The 27,997-nt window shown below is 38.8% G+C and overlaps 1 protein-coding gene across 5 annotated transcripts; it reads left to right on the forward strand.

Moving 5' to 3' along the window:
* Positions 1–14: 14 nt before the first annotated feature.
* TMEM237 (transmembrane protein 237) lies at positions 15–27,997 on the forward strand. 5 transcript variants are annotated; one of them, XM_042444979.1, is made up of 14 exons: positions 15–120; positions 6,983–7,014; positions 7,248–7,258; positions 9,837–9,893; positions 11,302–11,328; positions 12,571–12,684; positions 14,469–14,562; positions 17,042–17,196; positions 18,555–18,678; positions 20,710–20,901; positions 22,198–22,271; positions 23,660–23,753; positions 25,205–25,326; positions 26,993–27,997. In XM_042444979.1, exons 1-14 carry the CDS (start codon positions 100–102, stop codon positions 27,058–27,060), a joined length of 1,185 nt encoding a protein of 394 aa, XP_042300913.1. In that variant the 5' UTR covers positions 15–99; the 3' UTR covers positions 27,061–27,997. The 5 variants fall into 5 exon arrangements, with proteins under 5 accessions (XP_042300913.1, XP_042300918.1, XP_042300915.1 ...); XM_042444984.1 differs by lacking the exon at positions 25,205–25,326; XM_042444981.1 differs by lacking the exon at positions 11,302–11,328.

Consider the following 27,997-nt stretch of genomic DNA (forward strand, 5'->3'; position numbering starts at 1 on the left):
TTCCCGCCCGGAAATGTCTTCCAGGCGTCCCTCCTCCGCTTCCCTCCGCGTCGCCGTCGCCTCCCTCAGCGCCCTTGGAGACGACGAGTGAGGCTCGGGATGGAGGAGGGCCTCCGCCCGGTAAGAAGAAGAAGGAAGGGCTTTGGGCGACCCCTGAGGGCTGGCTGCTTTGAGGCCTTGTGGCAGCTACGCTGCAGTGGTCCCCAAACGGCGCTCTTCTTTAAGGGGCTTTGGACTCCAGCTCCCAGAATCCCACTCTATTAGACAACGTGGCCGAGGCTTCTGGGAGATGAAGTCCAAAATCCCTTTAAGATAGTGGTCCCCAAACGGTGCTCTTCTTTAAGGGATTTTGGACTCCAGCTCCCAGAAGCCTCAGCCATATTGCCCAACAGTCTGGGATTCTGGGAGATGAAGTCCTTTAAAGAGCACAGTTTGGGAAACCCACTGCTTACACTGTGGGAATAACACACTTTGGCACCACTTTAAACTGCCCCCTGGCTCCTATTCCTCTACAGTCCTGTAGTTTTGTCAGGCACCAGAGAAGGAGTTGTTGTGTGCCTTCAAGTCCTTCCTGACTTATAGCGGCCCTAAGGCAGGCTTATCATGGGGCTCTTTCTTGGCAAGGTTTCTTCAGAGGGGGGCTTGCCAGGGTTATCCTCTGAAAGGCTGAGAGAGTGTGACTTCTTGCCCAAGGTCACCCAATGGGTTTCTATGGATGAGTTGGGAGTTAACCCTGGTCATATTCCAGCACTCAAACCATTACCCTGCACTGGCTTTGTAAAACTACAGATCCCAGTATTCTGTAGGATGGAGCTGCAGCACTTAAAGTGGAGTCAAACTACTGTACACTGTTTCTGAGTGTAGATGCACCCTTACTTTACCATCATAACCAAAAGGTCCTTAAAGACCACCAGGTTTCTACTTCTGTCTCTGAAGGAGCTCCATAATAAGGCTGGGTGGATCTTGGGTCTACTGATTTTCAGGGTTGTACAGTACTCCTTGAGTTGGAAATTTTAGGCATTTTTTTTCCTGAGTAAGCCAACAATATTGCTGGTATTAAAATAATAATAATAATAATTTTAATAATGTAATGCTTTAACCTTTTGAAATTGTTTTAACCTTTTCAAAAAAAATTTTTTTTGACTTTGTGTTTTTTAATTATTCATATTATTTTGGACTGTTTTAAATTTGGTATGTAGGGAGATCTTTGTACTCACTGAAAGAAGTTGGCAGCATGAACTTTCCTAGACTATAATAATAAGAAGAAGTAGTAAAGAGATCTTGTAGCACCTTTGAGACTCATTGAAACAATGAAGTTGGCAGCAACAGCCTCCCTAGACTTAAATAATAATTATATTGGTTAATAATAATAATCATAACAACAACAATAATAATAATATCTAGAGAGACCTTGTAGCCCCTTTAAGACTCCCTGAAAGAAAGAAGTTGGCAGCAGGAGCTTTCCTAGACTTAAATAATAGAATTACAGGCTTACCCCGGGTTACGAATTTAATTCGTTCCGCCGCCGCGTTCGTAACCCGAAAACCTTCGTAAGCCGAAAAAGCCATAGGCGCTAATGGGGAACAGCCGCGATTTGGTGCGAAAAAGCGCCGAAAAGCACCAATTTTTTTTTCGTAACCCGAAATAACCTTCGTAACCCGGAACAGTTTTTTTGAATGGGTATTTTTCGTAACCCGGAAATTTCGTAAGGCGGCGCATTCGTATCCCGGGGTACCACTGTATAGAATTATATAGAATCATAGAGTTAATAATAATAATAATTAAATTAGAGAGATCTTGTAGCCCCTTTGTGACTCATTGAAAGAAAGAAATTGGCAGCATGAGCTTCCTCGACTAAATACTGATGAATAATAATAACTATATGTAGAGAGATCTTGTAGCCCCTTTGTGACTCATTGAAAGAAAGAAATTGGCAGCATGAGCTTTCCTAGACTTAATAATAATAATAATAATAATAATATAATAATATATGTAGAGAGATCTTGTAGCCCCTTTGTGACTCATTGAAAGAAAGATTGGCAGCATGAGCTTTCCTAGACTTATAATGATGATATAATATAATAATATGTAGAGGATCTTGTAGACCCCTTTGTGACTCATTGAAAGAAAAGAAATTGGCAGCATGAGCTTTCCTAGACTTAATAATGATGATAATAATAATAATAATATGTGAGAGATCTTGTAGCCCTTTGTGACTCATTGAAGAAAGAAAGAAAGAAATTGGCAGCATGAGCTTTCCTAGACTTAAATAATGATGATAATAATAATAATAATAATAATATGTAGAGAGATCTTGTAGCCCCTTTGTGACTCACTGAAAGAAAGAAATTGGCAGCATTAGCTTTCCTAGACTTAAATAATGATGATGATAATAATAATAATAATATGTAGAGAGATCTTGTAGCCCCTTTGTGACTCACTGAAAGAAAGAAATTGGCAGCATGAGCTTTCCTAGACTTAAATAATGATGATAATAATAATATGTAGAGAGATCTTGTAGCATCTTTGTGACTCACTGAAAGAAATTGGCAGCATGAGCTTTCATCGACTTTACTCTTTCAAATTCCTTGGCCGCCTTGAGTCCCTATACTGGGAGGAAAGCAGGATATAAATAATAATAATAACAACAATAATAATAGTTGTTATTGTTATTTGCATTATTTTCTAGGTATATTTGGTTGTTGTTGTTGTTATGTGCCATCAAGTCAATTCCAAATTACGGCAACCCTAAGGCGAACCTATCATGGGTTTTCTTGGCAAGATTTTGTTCCGAGGAGGTTTGCCATTGCCTTCCCCTGAGGCTGAGAGAGTGTGACCCACACAAGGTCACTCAGTGGGTTTCATGGCCAAGCTTGGAAGTGAACCCTGGTCTCCAGAGTTGTAGTCCAAGACTCAAACCACTACACCATGCTAGTGCGTTTCATTTCTTGTGGTTCACAGTATCGTTGCGTTATTCTCCCACTTGTGTTTATTGTGTGCAGTTAGGCACACAGCTTGAATGTGTCCACCTCTTTCTTGATATATAACTATCTGAATCCAGATTAATGAGCAATTTGGTCCTGGAATAGCTGCTCTGTGGAGGAATGTGTGCATTTGCAAAAATAAATCCTACAAGGTGGGTTCTTATTCACACATACAAGTTTACACCTGATGCCACTCTCATCACAAAGTAGCTCTGCATGTGAGCAACATTGAAATGTAGTACTGAACTGTTTAAATCAACAACTTGAATTGTCCTGAGAAGACCATGAGGAACAAGTGCACAGTGCCTTTGCTAGTCATATGTCTTGGCTTCCAGTTTTGTCATCATTTATTTTTGATAGACATTGATTCACCTCACTGTCCAAATCCTACTCCATTCTTTGTGGTTGCAGGTAAAAACTAGGCAAGTTAGTTGTTGTTGTTGTTGTTGTTGTTGTTGTTGTTGTTGTTGTGTGCCTTCAAGTTGTTTCCGACTTATGGCAACCCTAAGGTGAACCTATCATGGGGTTTTCTTGGCAAGATTTGTTCAGAGGTGGCTTGTCATTGCCTTTCCTGGGTGCATCTACACTGTAGAAATAATGCAGTTTGACACCACTTTAACTGCCCTGGCTCCTTTCTACAGAATCGTGGGATTTGTAGTGTTGTGGTGCACCAGCACTCTTTGGCAAAGAAGGCAAACGTATCACTGTGGTTTTTGGGGCTGAGAGTGTGTGACTCACCTAAGGTCACCCAATGGGTTTCCATAGTCGAGTGGGAATGAAACCCTGATCTCCAGAGTTGTGGTCCAATGCTCTAACCACTACACCACCCTGGCTATTGTAGACAAATTACTAGCCAGGGATTCATCTATTTGTTTACTTAATTGCATTTATTTATTGCATCTTTCCTCCATAGTGTTTAAGATTCTGACCCTTAATTTTATACTAGCAATAATACTGTTGTGTAGTTTAGGCTGAGGGATAGGGAACAAGTGGCCCAAGATAATCCAGTGGGCTTTATCCTTAATGGGGATTTAAACCTGGGTCTCTTCAGTCCTAATTCAACACTGTAATAATCTCACTGACTTCCTTTTTGTTATTGTTTTTGTTGTTGTTGAGGAAACAATCACATTTTTATGGCCACCCCACTTATATTTGTTATGCAGAGCCATTTTCTTCATCCTCAGTTCTTCATTTCACTTTGTTATACCATATATATATATATATATATATGAATATGATTGATATACAGTGGGCCCTTGGTATCTCCTGGGGTTTGGTTCCATGACTTTCCATGGATACCAAAGTCTGTGGATGCTCAAGTCCCATTTAATACAATGACGTAGTAAAACTGTGTCCCTTACATGAAATGGCAAAATCAAGATTTGCTTGTTGGAATTTATACTTTTTAAAAACATTTTCAATCCGTGGATGCTTGAATCTGTGGATGAAGAATGTGGATATGGAAAGCCAACTGTATTGTGCCATCCTATGCACACATCATTCAGAAAGAACTCTCCATGAATTAAATATACTGTAGTCTCAAATAAAATCTGTTCAGGTGTTCTGCACTTGGAATCTGCATGTGAGGGGAAAGAGTGATGATAAACAATAGTGGCACCTCATATGCCCCCATGAGTTGAAGGGATATTTTTTGAGATGATTAGCCTTATGGGTAGAAAAAGTCTTCTGCTTTCCAATTGTCACTTCAATTTCATACCAAGTCCAAAGCAGGCATGTTTTTAGGGGGGTGCGGACTGTACAAGGTGACACCTCAGAGGGAAGAGGGTGCCTTCCAGAGTGGAGTGACCGCCATGCCTCTCTGAAGGTAGACCAGGACTCTTTGAGACTGAAGATCCTGGGAAAGACCTGGTCCACCAACTGGGAGGCAGCAAGGAGGCCAAACAGAACATAGTTGGCACACCATGGTAAACTCCAGGAGGCCTCTCCAATGTCACATGGCACCTGGACCCCTTTGGAACTTGCAGTCAAGGTGGGTAGACTGGGCATACCAAGACATGGACAGCTCCTTTAAACACCCTGACATACCAGCTGTTGGTGATAAGTAGACCAGAGCCTACCTTTCCCTTAGTGGCCCAATCTACTCCCAAGGGACTATTGGCCTGGCAGGTCCAAGCCTAGGAGTGACACCATGAATTACCATACTTGGGTGACATCAGCCCTAGTGATGCCACTGGTCCAAAGAGTCCTCCGTTGTGGAGGGTGATGGGAAGACAGATCCGTGTCTTGTTCTGCCCCTGCACATTTTGATTCTGCACTGGAAAAGTGTGATTCAAAGACATAGCCGTAGTCTAGAAAATCTTTATGCAAAGGGATCCTGTAGCACCTTTGAAACAAATTGAGTGAAAGAAGTTGTAGCATAAGCTTTTGTAGACTTGGGCTACATCCTCAGATACATGTCTAAAAAAGACCAAGTCTTTGCATGTCTAAAAAGACTTTATGTGTATGTAAAACTGCAGTCGTAATTTCCATCCGTGTCTAGCAGGAAGATTGCTTAAGAGTATTTTCAGATACTGTTATAATTCCATTGAGGTGTAGTGCCAAGAGCCTTACTATAAGCCCCTTTAGTTTCAGTAGAACTAATGCCAGTGTGGTGGAGTGGTTTGAAGATCAGGATTTGTTTCTTTGCTCAACCATGGAAACCCACTGGGTGACCTTGGATGAGTCACATACAGCCCCAGAAAACCCTGTGACAGGTTTGCCTTAGGGTCACCATAAAGGCACACAACAACAAATGGTATCAGGGTAATATTGTCACAAGTTTCACTAGGAGCATTAGTTTTCAAACACAAGATGTAAATGTTAGATTTAAAGTAGCTTGTGCTACTAAGTACCTATGGTACTTGCATGGCAGATCAGTAACATGGACTCAAATGAAACCAGCATCAGCCCTAATTCACAAGGAACAAAGGTTCACTTCCACCTAATCCTGAGTACTGGATGTTTATTTTTAGGACAGAATTAGCTCAGGTCATTGTAGATACAGTATAGGAGACAGTTTTCATGTCGTACAAAGTCGGTTTTTAAATGATATGGGGAAGAAGCAAGTGGTGAGTCCTACTTTGAGTTGTCATCAATAGATGTTTGCTTTTATTTTTAATTGAGATTAAGATTTTATTTGACTTTTCGGAACAAGTTTTCTCTAAGTGTGCTTATGTAATACAAGACCCGATTCTTAAGATGACTCATTGAGAGAGAATAATCAGGTTCACCAGCTATATTTAACTTACCAAGAACAAGAAACATTTTTGTTGTTATAGCACAGCGTGCTTCTGGATAAAACTTTCATGGTTCAGTTGCACTGCCTCATTCACAGAATTTTACAGAAATTAAGGCAGTGTTATTGTTTTCCATTTATAAACTGTGACCCCTTGTGTTTTTCAGCTGCTTTTTCCATCGTTTTATTAAAAGAAAAAAGAGATGGGTCAAATAGCTGCAGAATGCCGTTTGATGTGTAGTGCTAGGGAAAATTGTTTACTAGCACACTTTCAGTGTTTTGAAATGTGATGGGTATCTCATGCAGTGGCTATCAGGATTAGAATACAAACTGTATACTTACAGGTGGTATTACATGTCATCTTTTAGGTGTGTATTTTCGGCATAATTTTCTAGAAAATTCAGTTTTATGTTCATTTTGCTGCTGCTCCAAAAATGTATGATAAGAAGTATTTAAGTTCTCCATTTTAGCTCTAGCCTATTTTGTTCTGTGTACTTTGTTGTTATAATTATGCTGTTTTGACTAAAGCTATGCTGTGTAAATTTATAGAAAAGCAAGATCAAAATTAGTAATATTAAAAAACTCTTAGCCAGTGAATTTAAAGTGTTTATGCATATCTCAATTTTGGTTTATCTGGTGGTTCAATTGTAGGAAACAAGTATTGCTTCTTTGGTGGCATTCATATATGCCACTGTTGACTAGGTTTTAAGGAAAGGAGAATCCCTTTTTAATATACTGAGGTATATTTGTGTTTTTATTTTAGTGCCCACCCCGTGTCCTTCCACCAGTGCCAAGGTAAGTGCAACTGATACAGTGAAGAAATTGACAAGTCAAGAAATTTCAGGGAATGCATAGAAAGCTCTCTTGTCCCAGCATCCCTGATCTTTTTGCTCTGTGAGTATGAAAGCCATAGTTATTAAATAGGAAATTTAACAGATCTGGATAATCTGTTTCTAATGTTATTGTGTTCTTTCTTGTATTTTTCATTCAAACACCTTTTCCACCCTAATTTGAAAAATCATTTGAAGTGGGAGCCAAGGTGAGTTTGTTTGTTATTAAGCATTTTAATAATTTAAACAAAAGTCTTTCATTTTCCTTCTTTCGTAATTACATCTCTTTTAAAACATAATAAATATAGTTGCTCAATGGCTATAACAGAACAAATTTTTAATACTCAAAGTGAGTGCGCAAACAAGAGGCAGACAAATCTGATTTTCTGAAGCTGGGTTTATTTATGCCAGAAGTCTTCAATGACAGAAGGATATAGAATTCTCAGCTAAAAATATACCAAATGTTTCAATAGCACTTACACTGCAATCTAATGTGTGTTTATTCAGAAGTAAATACCACTGAATTGTATTTCCTTGCTAGGTGTTGTAATTTAGGATTGTATCCTAAAGTATAATAACTAGTGAATATTAAAACTGTTCATTTTGTATGTGTTGTAAAGATAGCTTTTTTCACCCTTTGTTCCCTTTTCCCTTCCCTTTACAAGGAAAAAAAATTGATGAAATAGATTGGTTAGATGGAATACTAAAAATGTATAGGACATTATTTAAAATGTCTTGCCCAATCATCTCTCAAAGGCATTTTAGAACAATTTTGCAACCATGCATTTACATAAGAATAAAATAAGCCAACATTAAAACAGTAGTTACAGGCCAAGTCTCCCTTATCTGAAATGCTTGGGACCAGAAGTGTTTTGGATTTCAGGGTTTTTTGGATTTTGAAAAATTTGTATATACATAATGAGATCTCTTGTAGACGGGACTCAAGACTAAACATGTTTCTTATCCACCCTATATACATACCCGAAGGTAATTTTATATACAATATTTTAAAACAATTTTGTGCATGAAACAAAGTTTCTGTACATTGAACCATCAAAAAGCAAAGGTGTTATTATTTCAGTTGCTTGCCCATGTGGACAATTTTGGACTTTGGAATGTTTCTGATTTTGGAATTCTGTATAAGGGAGACTCAACTTGTATAAGTAGAGTATGCTAAAACTATCCTCTACCAGCATCCTTAGAAACACAGATGTCTAGAAAATGTGTTTTCATTAGCTTTCTAAAACCGACAGTGAACAAATAGGTTTAAAGGAGTTGGGGGGGAGAGAGTTCTGTAGTGCAGGAGTGGGCATCCTCAAGGGTCAGAGGGCTGTTTTTGGCTTCTCCCATCTTTTGTCAGGCTCAAAGTGACCAGACATCCACCTTTTCCAGGACATGTCCAACGTTTTAACCCTCTGCCCTGAACGAATTTCAAAATTTTGAGCATGACTATGAAGCGTGAATTTATATTTATATTAGTATTTGATGCATTTAGGTTTTTACATCCTAAATGTCCTACATTTTGCAGTGCCTTGTCCTTTATGCAAGACAGTGTCTCATGTTCACAATTCTCAGAAAAGGATACTGTTAAGTTGTACTAGCTTCTCCCAATTACCATAGGGCCCAAAAATTACCGGAAATGCCACATAACGTGCAGCTGATGGCAGAGCCTTGAAAGATGTGTGATCTCCTGACATCTTTTTATATTGACTATTAAGGCTTTGTTTAGAGAATTAAGTGAAGATATATGACAACTTTGGCTTGATGCTTTTTGTCACTAGGTTTAAGGTAGTTCTTGGCTCAGATGCTTAAAACGACTCCTCTAATTATTCCCTGCTCCAAGTAAAAGACCCAAGATTATGGAAATTATCAACTGTAATATTTTCTGTTGCTTCTTTGTATGTTGTTTGATTTTGAACTAGGATTTTTGTTTTCATGTGTGGGGGGGGTTAACCAACAGAGAGAGAAACACTGATCCAATTCTGGCAAACGGATCCTGTCTTCATATGCCAGGCTATGCATGACCTTTGTTCACCCATACCTGCCATTTTGTTTTTTCCTTAATGCAAGTTGCAAAATACACCAGTTCATCATAGGCTGCATCCACACTGTAGAAATAACTCAAGTTGACACCACTTTAACTGCCATAACTCAATGCTATAGAATTCTGGGAACTGTAGTTTTTATGAGACCTTCTCTGTCAGAGAGCTCTGGCACCACAACAAACTACAAATCCCAAAATTCCATAGCAGTGAGCCATGGCAGGTAAAGCAGTGTCAAACTGCATTAATTATGCAGGGCGCATACAGCCTCAGCCTCCTGTTCTGTCTAGATCAGGACTATTTTAAGCCAGAATTCAGAGGGCATGATAGAACCAAGAATTTCCTTAGTGGATAGCTGTGGAAATAACCACCTTTAGTATGTTTTATTGCATCTAAATTTATTGTCTGGTTTTGTACTAGAATATACAACTTTTGTACACACAGTTTTCCAAATTCTGGCTGGTTTGGAATCAATCAACTGTAACTCTTTAGTTAGATGTAATAGGAAGCTTAATAGCAAGTTCCTTGTTTCTTTGGCCATCCACAGAAAGGGAAAACCAAAGCTGCACCATAAGGGTTTATTAGTTTATGATTTGATTGTTTTGTTACTTTTGCATTTAAATGCTATAATCTTACCTTGGATGTACCTTCTACTAATTCAAGTAAATTTATTCATAGTGTTTTGAGTTTATTGTTTATTCTTCTATAACATCAATCTAGTCCTTTGTTTTTCTTTCTACTATAGATGAAATTCCTCTCGGTCGCCAAAAACGGAAAAAGGCTAAGGGAAAAAATTCATTAGGTGAGAGGCAGACTTAACAGAGAATGACATGAGGGATGATAGATGAAGAGAGTAATAACATGCACGAGGTTGTAATGCATGCATCCTGATGTATCTAGTTATAACAACATGGATTATATTGTTGAGTTCTGCAAAACTGGTTGTGCCATGAGGCACTGTTAACAATTTGTGTTTCATGAAAAGGTAACAAATTATTCATATTTTTTACTTCCAGGGACAGGGAGAAAAGCTTGCGTAATTTTTTGCCTCCTGCACCAAAATATCTTGTCTGGTTTAAGGCACAAAATGTTTCTCCTATCTGCTCACCTTTTCTAATTACTGTATTCTTCCCAAACTATTTTCTCTCTTTTTTGTTAATAGAAATTTTCTTGGAGAGAGGAAGATGTCACAATGTAATTGCAGCTTCTTTTAAAGTATTTTCTTGAGCAAGAAATGGACAGCATTGGCAGAATTATGTTTGGGCCGGATCTCATGCTTTCTTACATATCAACAGCAACTTAAAACTACTAGAATAATTTCTATTCAGACAGTGCAGCATCCAATTTTACTAGACTAATCAAGCATGAGCCCTACAAATAGCTGACACATTGAAAATAATGGGATTTCTTTGTTAAAACTGAAATCCCATTGATCATGGTAGATCTACTTTAGACAAGACTAACTTTGGATTTAGCCTTTTGTGTGCTTGTCAGAAAACTTTAGGATCATATAAGAAATTCATCATGTTGGAAAGCCCTTATTTAAGATGCTTAGGCCACCAAAGTAATTATATTTTTATACCTGTTGATGATGTGAATATCTGGCAAACAGAAAGAAATATAGATCTATTCTTCTCTCCCCCACAGACTCCTTTGTTTGTATTTCACTGCTGCTCACCTGAGAGAATCTCAACATACTGGGCATATTGTGCAGCAGCACTGGGGAACATGCTCCCCTCCAAGTGTTCTTTGATTCCATCATTCCTTTCCACTAGGATCCTGGCTATAGCTTAAATCAGGAGGCCGCACATTACCCTCCCTGTCCTAGAAGATTTGTGATAACCATACCTCTTGGCTCACTGGGGCAATAATTCTTGTTAAGAGTAGTCATTTACCCGTGTGCTTTACCTTTGATAGCTATAAAGGGGAATTGTATGCATAGTATTGTAATCTACTCTTCAGTTAGTTTTCTAAGCCTATTATATCCCACATTTCACATTCAAATTCACTGTTACCCAGTGCTTTGACTTTACACTTCCAATCAAGGTCTTGTGAAAGTGCAGTACCTCTTTTGTGCACATGGACTACATGGAATCTCCATCTAACATCTGTTAAGTGAGATTCTTTGTGGTTTCCTTATTGCCATGTAAACCACTACAGAGCAATTGAATAAATGTTTGACCTTTTCTCTCATTTTTATGTCCTTTCAGAGCATCGCAATTGCCTCCAACTAGACAGTGAGTCACACTCAAGAGCTTATTTTAAACCATTTTTCACTAAGACATTGAGTGAAATTTATTCAGAAACTAAATTAGTGCAGTGAGAATGAAGAGCAAAAGAATAGTAAACAAACTGCAATTCCATACATAATTGCCTGAGAGTAAAGTCCCTTTCAACTCAGTGGAACTTACTTCTCAATAGACATGTGTAGGATTGCATTCCACTTGACAGAATATTTGCACCATTACAATGGTATCCTTTTTTTAACCTTCCAGAGTTACATATTATCTCCAGTCACTCTCAAGCCAAATGCTATTTTTAATTTTATTCACACATTAGGTTTTGTAAACTGACTGCTCCCTTTTTAGAAAGCCTTGCATTGACTATCATTTTTAAAGGAAGTCCTGCATTGTCTATCAAATATGTTTGAGATCTACTTTATTTTAAAATTTGTAGAGGACTGCATTATTCTCAGTGACAAACTGACCACTCCACTGCATTCAAGTAATGTTAATCTGATAGTTCCCACTATATTGCAAAAGGGTCTTGAGAGGGGGCAGTTGACAGCAGAAAAAAGCTTAAGGTCTCCAAACGCATACTTCAAGACTCTTTCCCCCAAATATGGAGGTTAGATGCAAAACTGGAAAGAAAATCCTCATCTTTAATAGCTGGGCTGGAAAGGGAAATTAGGCAGGTGTAGCTTGGAAGGCCCGTTGCCTTTTGCTTTGGTCCACCCTGTTCCCGGATTAGGTGCCACGTCCCCGCAGCTGCTTGTCTGCTGCATAGGCTTAAAATGTAGATCTGGGAACTGGCAACCTTTTTCTCATGCTGTTATGTTTGAAGGGGGGAAGGGCTAACAAGGAAAACATTATCTCTGTCGTGTGTTCTCCCAGCCTCTTGGAAAGTGTTGTCCCCAAATGGTGATTTGCTACAGAAAAGGGCCTGTTGAAATAAAATAGTAAGAAAACTGCTTAAGGATTTATTTATTTTTATTGCTGGCCTGTGTATTATTTCTAGTTATAAGTTATCAGCTGTACTCTATAACACTCATATCTTTAAATAATAAGACTTTTAAAAGTACTATCTGTATGTGTCTGGCAAAATACCCAGTAAGATGGCAACTGTTCCATAATCAGTTTCTATAATTCAGCAACAGGTAGTAAGTAGGAAATAAATTATTTCTGTACTGTTCTTCAAGTTTAAGAAAGTATTGTTATGGTGCCATCTGAATGGTGTTCCCTTCTTGTTCTACTTACTAGATGGCATCGTTCATGCAGCTGTCCGCCGTACATCTGAAAGCAGTGAGCCTCTGACACCTGAACTACAAGATGGTCCCCCTCAGAGGAAACGTAAGAAAAAAAGAGCACCTCTAGGTATGTAGTTATTTGTAGAAAAAAATTCAGGCAGATAATATAAGCCAGTTTGGCAGCTAGAGGCATGGGTGGGAATCATGCAACTGTCCAAAGGTTGTTGGACTGCAGCGTCCGGTATTTCTCACTATTGTCTGTGCTGGGTTGAGCTTTTGGGACTTGAAGTTCAGTAACACCCGAAGGGCTGCCTGATAACCAGTAGGAGATAGAGATGTAAGATTTAAATCCATGGAATAAAATGGGGGTGGGATTTCCCCAGGGGGGGAAATATTAGAAAATTTGAAAAATGCGATTTTAGCATCCTTTACAGATGAAAGTCACATTGTTACTTTAGGAACATAAAATGCATTATATGTAATTTGGTTTGACATAAATTTATCATATTTTATATATTAAAAGTATTTTTTTCAGAATGTAATTACAAATTGTACAGTATTTGTTTTTTAATTTTTTTATTGCAAATGGAGCTACAAGGCCCTGAACTGTAAGGAACATCTGAACTATAAGGAGTTGCTTTTGTTTTGACCATTTGAGGAGCAGTCAAAAAATAAAAAGAGAACAAAACATCAACATTAGTAAAGCAGAGACAATTACTCCATCTCCACTAATTCTCCACAGTGACAAGCAGACACAACATACTCATTCTTCTTTTCAAAAAACACACAGAGAAAGGGAAACACACCAGGCATTCTAATATTCTCATCCTGTTTTGTTATTGTGTTCCTTCATGTCATTTCTGATTTATGGCAACCCTAATATGAATCCATCATGGGGATTTTTGGGCCAGATTTGTCTAGAGGGGTTTTTCCTTTGCCATACTGTCAGGCTGAGAGAGTGTGAGTTGTCCTAGGTCACCAGTGTATTTCTGTGGCCAGCGGTGTTTCAAACCCCAGCATCCAGAGTCATAGTCCAGTGGTCAAACCACTACACCATACTGGCTTTGATGCTGAATGTTGTCTTATATAAAAGTCCTGCTCTTACATAGTTTTTTTAGAAATAATTCTGGGGAAGTAAATGTGTGAGCACCTTGTCTTAAACATTTTATTATTTTCTAAAATAAAATATTCCATAATTCCTTTCCCCCAATATTTCTGATTTATTTCCAGTCATTTACATTTCTGGTTATAATAAAAAATTTGATGGAAGAGGTGTAAACTCACACCTTTGCTCTACCATAATAGAGTAGTTTTTGAGCAAGGCACAATTTATCACCAAGCAGAACTAGCAACATCTATCCTGTACCATTACTACATTTTGCATACTATTTTTCAATACTTCTTAGGTCCAGAACACACTGTAGAAATAATCCAGTTTGAGACCGCTTTAACTGCCCTGGCTCAGTGTTAGGGAACTCTGGGAATTGTAGTTTATTGTGGCACCAGAGCTCTCTGGCAGAGAAGACGAAACAGCTCACAAAACGACAGTTCCCAGGATTCCCTAGCATTGAACCAAGGCAGTTAAAGCCTCTCAGAATGGATTATTTTTGCAGTGTGTTTTGGACTTTAATAAAAATATAACATTTTAAAGGTTCTAATGAATTCTTACTTTCTTGGTCATATTAATATACTTGAAAGTGTTTATAGTTCTTACAGTAAGCTTACAGTATTGTGATTAGGATAAACAACATGGTTCTCAGTAAGAAAAGTATATGGATTGTGAATTATGCTTTGGACTCTCTCTCTCTCTCTCTCTCTCTCTCTGTGTGTGTGTGTGTGTGTGTGTGTGAGAGAGAGAGAGAGAGAGAGAGAGAAATATATAAAATCCCCACTCTTCTTTTAAACTTTCAGAATCAGAGACATCTTTCACTGAACAGAATGGAAATGGCATGGATCCTTCACCAACAGAAGAAACTGTGACTCGTAAACAACGGAAAAGAGTGAAGTAAGAATGTCCAGTTCTTGAGCATTTTCCTCCAGAATATCTCAAAATAATGAACATTTTAATTGCTGTGTGAAAATATGTGAATGTCTTTCATTCTAGTTTACTACACTTATTTATTTTAAATTTATTTATTTATTTATTTATTTAAAATGTCTTTGTAGCCTTTCAGCAGAAATAGTTTGAATTGTTCTGTGTCATCCACCATTATCCTGTTACCATCCTGTGGCCAATATTATTATCTCCACATTGCAAATGCTAGCTAAGGATTTTATCACACGTGGGGAAAATTAAGGGTTTAAACAGGCATTATCCAGCGATATTTGCACAATGGTGGTGAAGATTTTCACACGCATTGTGATTAAAGACGACTTATCCTTGGAATAATCATAGGCTATATTTTCAAACCGGAAATCCTGTGAATGATTTGTTGCTGGTTATTCTCTGATTATTCTCAGGATAAGTCAACTTTAATTGTGATCATGTGTGGAAATCTTTACCGCAGTCACACAAATATCGCTAGATAATGCCTGTTTAAAACTTTGATTTTCCCCATGTGATAAAGTCCTTAGGCTAAAAGGAAGTGGTTGACCTTACACAAAAGACAGGCATGATCTGAACCAAGGACGTCTTGGTTCACAACATGATTTCCTAATCACTTTACCCCTGTATGACTGCCAGAATATTTTAGCAAATACTTAGGTATTTTCACAATACAAACATGGGGTTTCAGCTCTGCAAGCATAGTAAACACATTAAATGTTTTCAAATGTTTGAATATCTGACAAGCACTTTTGTTTGCAATGCAGGATAACATGCTCATTTTTAGTACTGGAACGTGTGTGGTTCCTCACCTCATCTTTCAGACTGAAAGGTTGTGGGGCCATTGCTACTTCCCAGCTAAATCTGAGCCCTGACTGGGGTTACCTTTGTCAACTTCTGGTTGCCAAAGTTCTCAGCCTATGATATATTCATGTTGTTGTTGTTGTTGTATGCCTTCAAGTTGTTTCCAACTTAGGCGACCATATCATGGGGTTTTCTTGGCAAGATTTGTTCAGAGGAGGTTTGCCATTGCCTTCCCCTGAAGCTAAGATCACCCAGTGGGTTTCATGGCTGAGTGAACAATCATACCCTGGTCTCCAGAGTCACTGTCCAACACTCAAACCACTGCCATGCTGGCTGTCATGTTTATGTACATACAACTAATCTGCTCTAAAGATGTGGTAGTCCTGGGGAAAACAATTCTTTGTACAAATGTGCTTTGGTTTACAGTAATATTCCTGAGCTCTGAAATTCAGCAATGGGGGGGGGGGTCCATTTGCAGATAACAATCACATATAAGGAGCCCTGGTGGCGCAGTGGTTAAATGCCTGTACTGCAGCCATTCACTCAAAACCACAAGGTTGCGAGTTCAAGACCAGCAAAAGGGCCCAAGCTCGACTCAGGCCTGCATCCTTCCGAGGAGGGAGCTAAAATGAGTACCCAGACTGTTGGGGGCAAATTAGCTTACTTGCTAATTAGCTTACTTGCTGTTCACCGCTATGATCTTTGGAATAGCGGTATATAAATAAAACAAATTATTATTATTAATTATATATCCTAATTTGGATACTATTTATTGATCCTTGTTTGGAGAAGGATTCAATGTGGCAGGATCATTCCTACCATTTTATCTTCAAGCACAATTCGGGTATTTATGATGGACAGTTCTTCAGTTTACAACTTTCTTATAGGTCATTATTAATCATTTTTATTTGGAAGTTATAACTTGATCGCAAGTATATTAAACAATACAACCCTCTGGTAGGAAAGGTTTTCTGCTTGATTTGGTTAATTTAAATCTAGAAATACCACCTGAGCCCTTTTGAACTAGATTTGATTACTAACATAGACAGTCCTGGGTTTTTTTATCTGTACAGGCTGAGTTTCCAATTATCTGAAATACGTGAGACCAGAGATATTTTGGATTTTGGAATATTTGCATATACATGAGATATCTTGGAGGTGGGACCCAAGTTTAAACATGAAATTCATTTGTTTTTTATACACCTTATACACATAGCTTGAGGGTAATTTTATACATAATATTTTAAATAATTTTGTGAATGAAACAAAGTTTGTGTATACTGAGCCACCAGAAAGCAAAGGTGTCACTGTCTCAGCCATCCATGTGTACAATTCTGGATGTTAGAATATTTCAGATTTCAGAATTCTGGATAAGGGAAGCGCAATCTGTATATGGTTTGTAACATAACATGGTGATATGGGGAAATTAATCCTTCAATGGGATATAATCCATGTGTTCTCATTAGCTTCCAACCAGAGGGTCTTGCAACAGTGCAAGTGCTTTAGGCCATATGCTAGTTGATTAGTTCTACTAATCTTGTGATAAATATATGGCACTGAGCAACCCTAAGTTACAAGGGACCTTAAAAGAAAGAATTCCCCACCTTTTAAAATGCCTTTTTAAATATAATGGCAGGAAAACACGGCCAGCAGAAAGTTCCAATGAACTTGGTGTGGAAGAAGAAGATATAATTGAAGATGAGCAAATGAAAGTCTCAGAGCAGCATCCTGTGTTTTCTGTGCCAACTGGTGTTAGCCAACCTATTAGCAAGGTGTTTGTTGAAAAAAATAGTAAGTAATTTCTTCATCCTTCAACATCAGAACTTAGTTGTTATCTTTGTAGCAAACAGCTTTGGTTTGCTAAATAATGCAGTGTTGCTGATATGTGTTATAGTGTTATATTCTTATAACTGGTAGGAATTAAGTGGTTTTAGATTAGTTATGTTTGCACTTCATAGTAAGCCAGAATTGCTGAGAATTTTAGCTTATTATGAAAAAGCATGTATGGTGTAGCACAGTGCTTTATAATTCCCAGTTGAATACTCGTCCCAGCAAGAGTGGCCAAAGTAGGATCTCCAATTTGTTGCTCTCTTGACGATCCAGAATTACAAGACAAGAACAAACTCTGTCTTATGGCTTGTTAGGAGAAAAACACAGTCTAGATGTATACAAAAATATAAGAGTTATGCAGGATCATACCAAAAGCCTATCTGGCCTACTTTACTTTACTTTAAAGTACAAAAAAAATGTAATGTCTCCAAAGTTTGCTCATCAGAATGGAAAAAGAGAGACCACATTGGAGGCCTGTTTATAAAAGACAGATGTACTCCAGGTCAATCTTACTGATCTTACACAAAAGATACCAATGTCTTGGGATGTGTCTACATTTGCCAGAATACTCTGGGCTGCCCACAAAGTATTCTGGCCCTGAATTCCCCCCAGATCCCTTCCTTACGTGCTGCAGGTTTTTGGCAATTTACATGTGCCTGGCTTCCCACATGGCCCCTGAGAGCTGGCTGGTGCCTACCACTATGGACACAAGTCACTCAGAGCAACCCACTATGCTATGTGACCAGCATATAACTCCCCCTTATATTGGAGGAACTCTGTGGAAAAAGATTATTTTTACTTAGTTCTTTTTAATGAAAAAATGGTGAGGGAAAAGGGGATGAACAAAACAATTTCCTTAAAAGGCCTCACAGTACCAATTTATACACAAATAGGCAATAGAAAGATTGCATACTTGGTGTAGGAGCAATAATAAAGTGTAAAGGAAAGAATGAATAAATTACAGTGGGCCCTTGGAATCTGCTGGAGTGTTGTTCCAGAACCCTCATGGATACCAAAATCCATAGATGCTCATGACCCATTATGTACAGTGGCATAGAAAATGGTGTTCCTTAAATAAAATAGCAAAACCAAGGTTTGCTTTTTGAATTGCTTTTTTTTAAAAAAAAAAAATCTTTTCAAGTCACGGATGGCTGAACCCGTGAAAGAAAATCAGTGGATACAGAAAACCAACTGTAATGCAATCTCAGTGCAGAGACTCTTGCCAAAGATCTTCCTGAAACAATTATGAACATATAACAGCTATTACTAAAAGTCCTTATAGCTACAGTTGTTTAAACGTCTTCACTTTCTGTCCAAAGGGCGTTTTCAAGCTGCTGATCGCAAAGACTTGATTAAGACCACAGAAAACATTGACGTATTTATGGATATGAAAGCTTCATGGACCACAAAGGACGTGGCACTCTCTGTTCATCGTGGTTTTAGGTATGACCTTAGTTTCATTTGGTTATCATTAAAAGCAGGCAAATGGTTTAAATTAATTAAATTTCTCCATGCTTCCAGCTCCTGAAATTGTGATTAGTCTCCTAACACACACTCAGATAATCTAAACCAGGGGTAGAGTGTTCTTTAGGAACAGGCAACTATATTGACTGCCTCACACAGGATTGTATTGCCACAGTCACCACCAGAATTGTGCGGGAACTGACTCATTATGGTGACCCAGAAAACGGAATGTGACACTGGTGAGCAGAAAAAACAGGAACAGACTTGGGAGAAGAAAGTTTTGGCTATGGTAATTTGTGCAATAGCAATGTGATTTTTTTTCAAGAGTACCCTGATTTTAGAAATCTCAGAAACCCATATGTGGCCTGTGCTCCATATATTACTCATCCCTGGTCTACATGTTGGTTCTGTTTTCCAAAATACCTTTAGGTATATTAGCAATAAGCAATAGCAAGTACATTTCTATACCGCTTATCAGTGCACTTAAGCACTCCCTAAGTGGTTTACGAATTGTAAGCTAATTGCCCCCAACAATCTGGGTACTCATTTTAGCAATCTCAGAAGCATATTAGTGTGAAGCCTCATTTAGTCTCCACCTATAATAATTTCTTTGGACCCACTGCAAAAATATTTGGAATAAGCTGCACGCTTCTTCTTTTTTTTAATTTTTGAAACTGAATCAGTTTTAGCTGTTGCAGTGTGGAAGGCAAGCTATAAAGTTATATTAATAAACTTTTAAAAGACAGGTATTGGGAAGTTGATTGCTGTTAATTTAAACGGGAGAAGATATAAATTATATTTAAGATGATCATAAGATAAAAAAAATTCCTCTCTATGACATCCTGGCTAGTTTGTCTCTGTAAGAGAGAGATAGGACCAGTGATGACAGTTTGTAGAGGCTAGAGAGCTGTATAGGTAGCCTGGGAAGGCCATTCCTCCCCTGTGCTCCACCCTTCTTGGTTTTGTTTTGTTTTTTAAGAGATTTTAATTGGGAAAGGTCCCTTATTGTCAGAGTTAGCACCCAGAATTCCAGACAATCAATCAGTCAGCTTGATTGATATAATCAACCGCACTTTATTGATAGCTCCAGAATCAGACATGTGCCTCACTCAGCTTCTTAGCTGAGACTGACCACACCCTCCCAAAGACAAAGTAACAGAATTCCCAAAAGCCAAATCCCCTCCCAAGCAGAAACCCGCCAAGCGAAGCCCCTCCTGGTTCCCACATAAGCGAAAGCACATTCCCAGCTCTGAGCGCTCGGAGAGCCAGGCCTTCAAGGCCACTAGATAAGACACCTGGCCCTGCTATGCACTACTATCACTATCTACTCTTCTACTGCAGCTAAAGCCCCATCATCCCCCAACTACTATACTATACTACAAAACACTATCTGGTAGAATACTAACAGGATTCTAACACTTATACCTTCTAGGGCCTGTGAGGAATATTTTCACCAGGTTTTTCCCCTCCAGATCTGTTTTTGGCTGGGGCAGAGGTTTCAGAAATCAATCAGAAGTCCCTTCCAGTTCAGGACTTGAAATGGCTCTGGCCTATTTAAACCTGGAAACTTTGGGGTCATGGAGACAGGGACAAAAGAGTGGTGCGTGGTCCACTGGCATCAATTGCACCAGGGCTATAGCAACGGCATGTGCCCAGTTCAGGCCACTGCCAAGGTCCTCAAGCCGGCCACTGGCAAGGAGTGGCTTTTCACCGCTCTTTGGGTTGGGACGGGCTTGGCGCAGTTTCAAGCCGCATTCAGGGCATGCTTCATGTAAACATCACTCCCAACGTGGTCCAAAGCCAGCACTTTTGGCCCGTCTGCTTTCACGCCTTTGCTCCTCATACCCCCAGTAGCTGCAGGGGTCTCTTCCAGTTAAACTTTTTAAAAATGGGGGTTTGGAGGTTCAAGGAGGCAGAGGGGGGGTTGGTATGCAAAAGCAAGCCTTCCCACCTTTATTGCAAGAGTTCTGTAAATGTAAACTTTTTTCAAATATGGCTGTATTATTTTAGGGTGATTGGACTCTTCACTCATGGCTTCCTTGCTGGCTATGCTGTCTGGAACATCATAGTGATTTATGTTCTGGCAGGAAGCCAGCTGTCAACTGTTTCAAACTTGTTGCAGCAGTACAAGAATTTGGCATATCCTGCTCAGTGTCTCTTCTATCTCCTGCTTACGATTAGCACTGTCTCAGCTTTTGACAGGTACATTTTTCATGAATTTCTCTATCTTTATGACAGTGTTTATGGCTGTCTTCTTAATTCACCTAGTGAATGATTTAAAATTACAGGCTGAGTATCCCTTATCTGAAATGCTTGGGACCAGAAGTGTTCTATATTTTGGATTTTTGAGAGAGACTGAGGATCTGTGAAATGGTGGGGAGATGTGGATTCTGCCATTTCACACATCTTTGTGTCTTTCTCGATCCTCACAAATACTATGCTAATTGTGTTGTAGCGCAAAAAGTTTTGGATGTTGAAGTGCTTTGAATTTCAGAGTTCCAGGCAAGGGATACTCAATCTGTATTAAAAACAAACAAACCCTGCTCTTGTAGATGGATTGCAATTTGAAACAGTACCCTATAGGCTGACCTGCCACAGCTGACTTTGTGGTGGCCTTTAAGATGCTATCTCTGTGAATTGGCTTCCAGTCTTACCACAAAGCCATTGTGTTCTTTGGCCCCCTCCTTTTTCAGTCACGTAACAGCATTGGTACTTTTCCATCATTACCCAATCTGACTGACATTAGTTTGCTGTTGCCCAAATCCCATTGACCCCCATTTCTGTCTTGGAACAGCATCTGATTTAGTGCTTGGCACTGATTCAGAGGATGATAGTACAATGATGAAATAGTTCTTGTGCCATGTATTTATTCACTCAGCAACTCATAAGATTGGGAATTTAATTCTGTTAATGTTAATGGAGTTTTGACTTCATTGGAAAATTGGGTTGTTTTTATTAGTGTATTATTTGTATCAGAATAATGTTGGGAACATTGCTCCTTTAAGATGTTGTAAAATAGTTTGTAAGGCTGGAAATGATAAGTAACACCAGGTGTCAACCCTTAGTTATCTCTGCTGTATATAATAGCTTGGAGACTCAGGGCAGGTGTGGGTTGATGAGGGTGGACTGTTGTATAGCAGACAGTGAATGTTTGGGGGAGTTGAAGGAGAGTTTTGTAAATACCTTGTACATATTGCAATTAGTGATAAAGCCTCCAAGGACTTTGCAAGAATTCAACTGTGTCTGTGAATCGTTCAAGGTTGGTCAGTCCAATATTGCCAAATACTGCAAACTGAGCTGATGCTTCTGAACTCTGCTGTTGAGGACAATTACCTCAGACAGAGCTGAAAACTGGCATCTCTGGTGGGCCTAGGTTTTTTTGTTTTTGTCACTGCACATCAGGATGTAGAAGAGAGCCAACAAATAAAACAAACTGCAATTTTATTCAATTGGTTTCTCAGAGCATTTAAACTAACACACTTTGTATCCATTATTCAGGATTGATTTGGCTAAAGCATCTGTAGCAGTACGTGGCTTTCTTACTTTGGACCCAGCAGCAATTGCATCTTTCAGTGAGTAACATAGTACAGCTTGAAAATTAAGTATAAGAAAAATATGCATGTATGATTGGATTAGGTCCTTAAGCTGTGTTTTGACATAATTGCTATGTTTTCTACATTTTCAAAAATAATACTACACTTCAATTTGATTCAATAATGATAGGGAGTTGATAAACAGATTATATTATGATAGGGAGCAGATACATCATTCTCCAAACCAAATGAAGAAACGAAGTTGCTGTCTTTCTTTTAATGCCTGGATTTTCAACACCAGGCTGTTTGGAAGGAATATGATAACTGGGGAAATCGTCTGTGACACAAGGGCAATTTCCCCAGTTACTCCTTCTGGGCACATGTGATGCACAGGGACCACAACAAAGAAAGGCTGTTTTCTTATCTGTTTTACTTTAAGACCACCTACAGTTTTCCTGATGCAAAAGCATGAACGCATCTTGAGAAATCCAGTGTCCTCTGCTTAACAAAGGGGCCTGTGACCCCACCAGTATGAAGACATATTGGATTGCAAAGGAAGTCTCTTTGTTGTGATACAGATGGATGCTAAATTTCCTGGACTTTGAGAATTTCCCCGTTCCCACATGACCAGAAGGAGGAAGTGCCAGCCTGCATGATATGCCCCGCCATATCATCTTAACTAAGAAGAAAAACAGTAAAATGCAGGCCTATGACTAACAACTTGAATTTTTTTCTCCTATTTGTAACACCTTGCCTGATGAAGAAGCCAGTGAAGTTTTGAAAGCTTGCACCATATATATTGTGCATTTTGGGTGGCCGATAAAGGTATCACTGTTTGGTGGATTTTTTATTGAGTTTGCTGATCTATAATTGATGTTCTTTGCATGGTCATCTGTAAATTCACACAACCTTCCTTTCTTATCTTTAGCAGAACATTGGGTTGATATTGACTGCTACCAATCCATTAAAGAACTGAGGAGATCCTGACATATATGTATAAGGGAGGACAATAGTTTTTTGCTAAAATATCAGCTGTCAGGAAGGTTCCAGAGGCTGCTCTATGCAAGCAGAGACCCATATGTGAAAATGCATGCACAATCACTTGAAGAACATCCATTGCAGATAAATGACATTCTCCCTCCTGTTTCCCTGATCTGAATATGAAAGAAATATCAGAAAGAGCAACTTCAGGCATCTTTGCTTACACATGACATACAATAATCTTAGATTACAGATGAGAAAACAGCAGGAGGAATTATTAGGGTGCTGAAGCTGGAAGTCTATGCAGTGGATGTGGAATTTTGAAAGGCGCTATCTCCTCAGTTCTTTGGATAGCTAACAAGATGGTAGCAAGCAATCAATCAACCAAATGAGCATTGGGATGGTGTTTATGAAGAACTGGTATTTATTTTTCTTTTCTTCTCCAGTGTACTTCGCTGCTCTTGTATTGTCTCTGAGCCAGCAAATGACAAGTGACAGAATCAACCTTTACACACCACCTTCAGAGAATGGTAGCCTTTGGTAGGAATTGTTCTTTCTTCTCAACAATCAACTGTTTTGTGATATTTGTGCCAAACTATATATAAATCTTTGTCACCTTGTATGTGATTTAACGCTTTGTTGTTTGTTGTTGTGTGCCTTCAAGTCATTTCCGACTTGGGGAAAGATTGTTTTCATTATGCCAACCAAAGCGTCAGTCTCGATAGCAGCACTTTTAAAGAAAGTAAATACCTTTTAAAAAATGCGGCTAGCCAAACAAGGCAGAGTATTGGTTACTTGAGGAATGGACTGCTGAAGTACTAGAAGACAATGTTCTTGTAAAACCTCAGTCATGTTGAAAATGGAAGTAGGTTCAGGTTTTTACAGGAAAAGAGACACTTGACTGAAGTGCAGAAATTTTTCTCCACACATAATCTACTCTCCTGCAACTTCTTTCCTAACTTGCTTTCCAAATTGAAAATACTTAAAGTGACCTTGGATAAGGACAAAAGGCTTGGGAAGAAACACCAGACTGATCACTAGCAGGCACAAAAATATTTGCATATCCCTTATCTTTTACCACCTTTCCCTGTTAAAATCAGGCTCTTCACCCTGGTTTTTTTGTTTTGTTTTGTTTTTTGGCTGATGGCAGTTTTTTCTTAGAAATGGTACTGCCACATTTTCCTTTTGTTATTGTACCTAATTTACATTGTAGTTTTCATTAGATAAGTAGGTGCATAACAACAGAGTACATAATTAAATTGATTTCTATATTTAGACACAATGAATAGCAATAGCAAGTACATTTCTGTTCTGCTTATCAGTGCACTTAAGCATTCCCTAAATGGTTTACAATGTGTAAGCTAATTGCCCCCAATAAGCTGGGTACAGTGGTACCCCGGGATACGAATTGATCGCGTTACGAAATTTCCGGGGTACGAAAAAGTTAGCTTGGAAAAAACTGTTCCGGGTAACGAAAGATTTTTCGGGTTACGAATTTTTTTCGGTGTGTTTCGGCGCTTTTTGGCACGAAATTTAAAAGCCGCGGCTTTCCAGCGCTAGCGGAAAGCCTTTTTTCGGGTTGCGAAATCTTTCGGGTTACGAACGGCGCCGCGGAACGAATTAAATTCGTAACCCGGGGTACCACTGTACTTGTTTTAGCAACCTCAGAAGGCTGAGTGGACCCTGGAGCCCTGGGATCGAAGTCACAACCTTGCGGCTGTGAATGGCTGCAGAACAAGCATTTAACCACTGCGCCATCAGGGCTCCCTAATGGAACTGTTTATAGATCAAGGGTGGGAATCATGCAGCCCTCCAGACTTTGTTGGACTGCAATGTCTAGCTCACCATTGGTTATGCTGTCAAGAGCTGCTGGAACTTGCAGTCCAACATCATTTAGAGGGTGCATGATTCCCACCCATTTTCATCCTATGGAAGTCCTGCTCTCATGTCTAATTTGTCCACACTAAGTACTTTTAAATTATTTTTTACAGGACCTCAGGTGCAGAGGAACAAATTCTCCAGCCTTGGATTGTGGTTAATCTAGTGATAGCTCTTCTTGTTGGAATCTCCTGGCTCTTCTTATCCTACCATCCCCAGTTAGATCACAGTGAAGGTACAGAATAGGGAACTCAAACAGATTTTTAAACTGAGCATGTAGTTCATTGGCAAATTATTTCCTTTTCCAGATGTATCAAGGGAGTTGCAAAGGGAATGGCAGGAAAGGGGTGGTGTTGACATTAGAGATTATAGCAGTGTTCAAGTAAAAAGGAAAAGGAAAAAGGAGCAGTTTAGAGTACCATAGTGGTACCATAGTGCTTGGGAAGTAAATAAATATGGGTGATTCAAAAAGAATGGTGCAAAACTGAGTGAGAACAGTTTTCCTTTTGAATCACCCTTCGTTCCAGTTATTGCTGTGTTTTAAATTGTGTCTTTCATTTATCTATGTCATATGTTTTGAGAGAGTTTTGAAATTATATTTTATTATTCAAAGACATAGCCATGTTCATCTGGGATATCAGTATTCAAAGGGATCTTGTAGCACCTATGAGACATAGGCCCTAAGCAGACAGGCAGGATAGCATGGGTCAAGCTCACGGTGTCCTGCCCCAGGTCCAGATCTGGGCAAATCCCTGAGCCAGTGCTCACCCACTACCATGCCATAGGCCTGCTACCACTGCTCACCCCATACTTGCTTCCACTGTTGTGTCTGCTGTGAAAACCCCTGGAAGGGCAGAAATAGGGTGCCTGGCTACAGCCATGTGGCCAGTTGCCCCAGTCTACAGCAGGGATTTTCCCATTAGAGACAACAGTGGGGGCAGTATGGGGTGAGCAGGGCCATCTGGTCTGCTGCAGAGTTTCCTAGAAACTTCATAGGATACAGACAGTCTGTTTAGAAAAGGTTAAGGCCCCTTTAGGCCAGGATCAGACCAGATCCACATCTAGTCTGCGTGATCCTAGCCTGGGGCTAATGGCTTGCATAGTCTGGACAGCACAATGCAAAGCTGGGGGGAAGCCTGTGCATATGGGTCCTAACTAAGCAAAAGACATTGTAGCATAAGCTTTTGTAGATGTGATAGACTTTATTGTAAGTTCCAAAACATACTGCAGTTTGAGATTGTTTTAACTGCTCTGGCTCAGTGATAGGGAATCCTGGGAACTGTAGTATATTGTGATAGCAGAGCTCTCTGACAGAGAAGGCTAAATGTCTAAAAAAAATCAAAAACCCCTACAGTTCCCCGAATTCCCTAGCACAGAGCCAGAGCAGTTAAAGTGGTCTCCAACTGGATTATTTCTGTGGTGTGTTTTGGACCTAAGTCACCTTGAGTGGTAGTTTGGCAGAAAGGCGAGAGTTTATACTGACCAGAGGAAAGTCTGTGGGATATCTGAGGAATTGCAAAAAGTTGAAAAAAGGAAAAATGGCTGAAGACTTAGACTGCATCTGTATTGTAGAAATAATCCAGTTTGATACCATTTTAACTGCTATGGCTCATTGAAATCGAATTCTGGGATTACTTCTGACAGAGAAGGATAAATATCTCACAAAACTACACAACCCAGAATTCCATAGCATTGAGCCATGGCAGTTAAAGTGGAATCAAACTGATTATTTCTGCAGTGTGGATGCAGCCTTATTTTTAAAGATTTCTTTCATATGTTTTTCTCAGTAGGAGATTTATTTCCTTTGAGAGTCCTGTAATATATTTAGAATAATGTGTTTAAAATACTGTGTATTTGTGCTTGTTCACTGTAATTTATTGTCCCACACCTTTATCTTGCAGAACTGATGTTTAATGCTGAAGTGGAAGAATATCCACCACGAGAAAAAGAAGCCCAAGTGTCTTCATAGTGTGGCGAAGTTCCTTAAATACCATGTAGTCATGATGGCTTAGAATTACTTGTTTTACTTGTATTTATAACTTTTGTATTGAAATGTATTTTTATATTATTTGTTTATACAGTATTGTTTGAATATTCTATTAGCTATCTTTAAATGCCTATAGTTATGGTAACACAGTGTAAAAATTTATTTTATTTTTACTAATCTGAAATTGCTCTCTAAATGTGTAGTTCAAATGCAGTGTCCAGTGTACTGAAGAAAGGGAAAAAAATGAACCGGAAAGTCAGAATAATAGGAGAGCATCCTTAAATCATCTGTATTTTTATATCCATGTGTTATACATGTGGATGAATATTTATATTCAAAATATCACAGGAATTTTATTATTGATTTGTCCTCAAGGAATTAAATCAGGTTTAAAAATACCACACTAAACAATTAGAGTTACAATGCTTCTGTTGAAATATTTATAAAATATTTCTGTGAATTTGTGCTTTTTGGCCATGGCTTACCAAAGCTATTGCCATTTATAAACTCACACAGTTCATCTTTTCTTAATTTTTAAACTCATTGGAACAGGAATATAAATCTGTCTTTCCGCCTATAACTTGGAAATATAGACTTCAGTGGCATGTATAATTATTTAATATAGTTTCATATGCTGGTTAAAGCTCGTATTTCTTTGTCTATTGGACTTTTTTCCTCTGAGGTGGTGTACTTGCACAAGGTATTTCATAAAAACCAAGAACTGGTTATAACTGGCATTACAAAAGTAGTTAGAAACTTGGGTAAAATTAAAGTGTGTGCGAAATTCTTAAACCTCCTTTATAGTACCATTGAAATTGTCAATAATTTGATACTCATATTGATTGCTTACTAGAGCTCTTTCTCTCTTAAACTGTGTAAGTTAAACTTTACAGCCAATTAAAAACATTATTTTGTTTAA

This window comes from Sceloporus undulatus, chromosome 1, assembly GCF_019175285.1.
Source record: "Sceloporus undulatus isolate JIND9_A2432 ecotype Alabama chromosome 1, SceUnd_v1.1, whole genome shotgun sequence".
Classification (NCBI taxonomy): Eukaryota; Metazoa; Chordata; class Lepidosauria; order Squamata; family Phrynosomatidae; genus Sceloporus; species Sceloporus undulatus.

Coding starts and splice junctions, on each gene's coding strand:
- TMEM237 (XM_042444979.1), top strand. CDS start 100: ATGGAGGAGGGCCTCCGCCCG. Junction 12,685..14,468: donor GAAAAAAAGAGCACCTCTAG/GTATGTAGTTAT, acceptor TTAAACTTTCAG/AATCAGAGACATCTTTCACT. Junction 14,563..17,041: donor AAACAACGGAAAAGAGTGAA/GTAAGAATGTCC, acceptor ATATAATGGCAG/GAAAACACGGCCAGCAGAAA.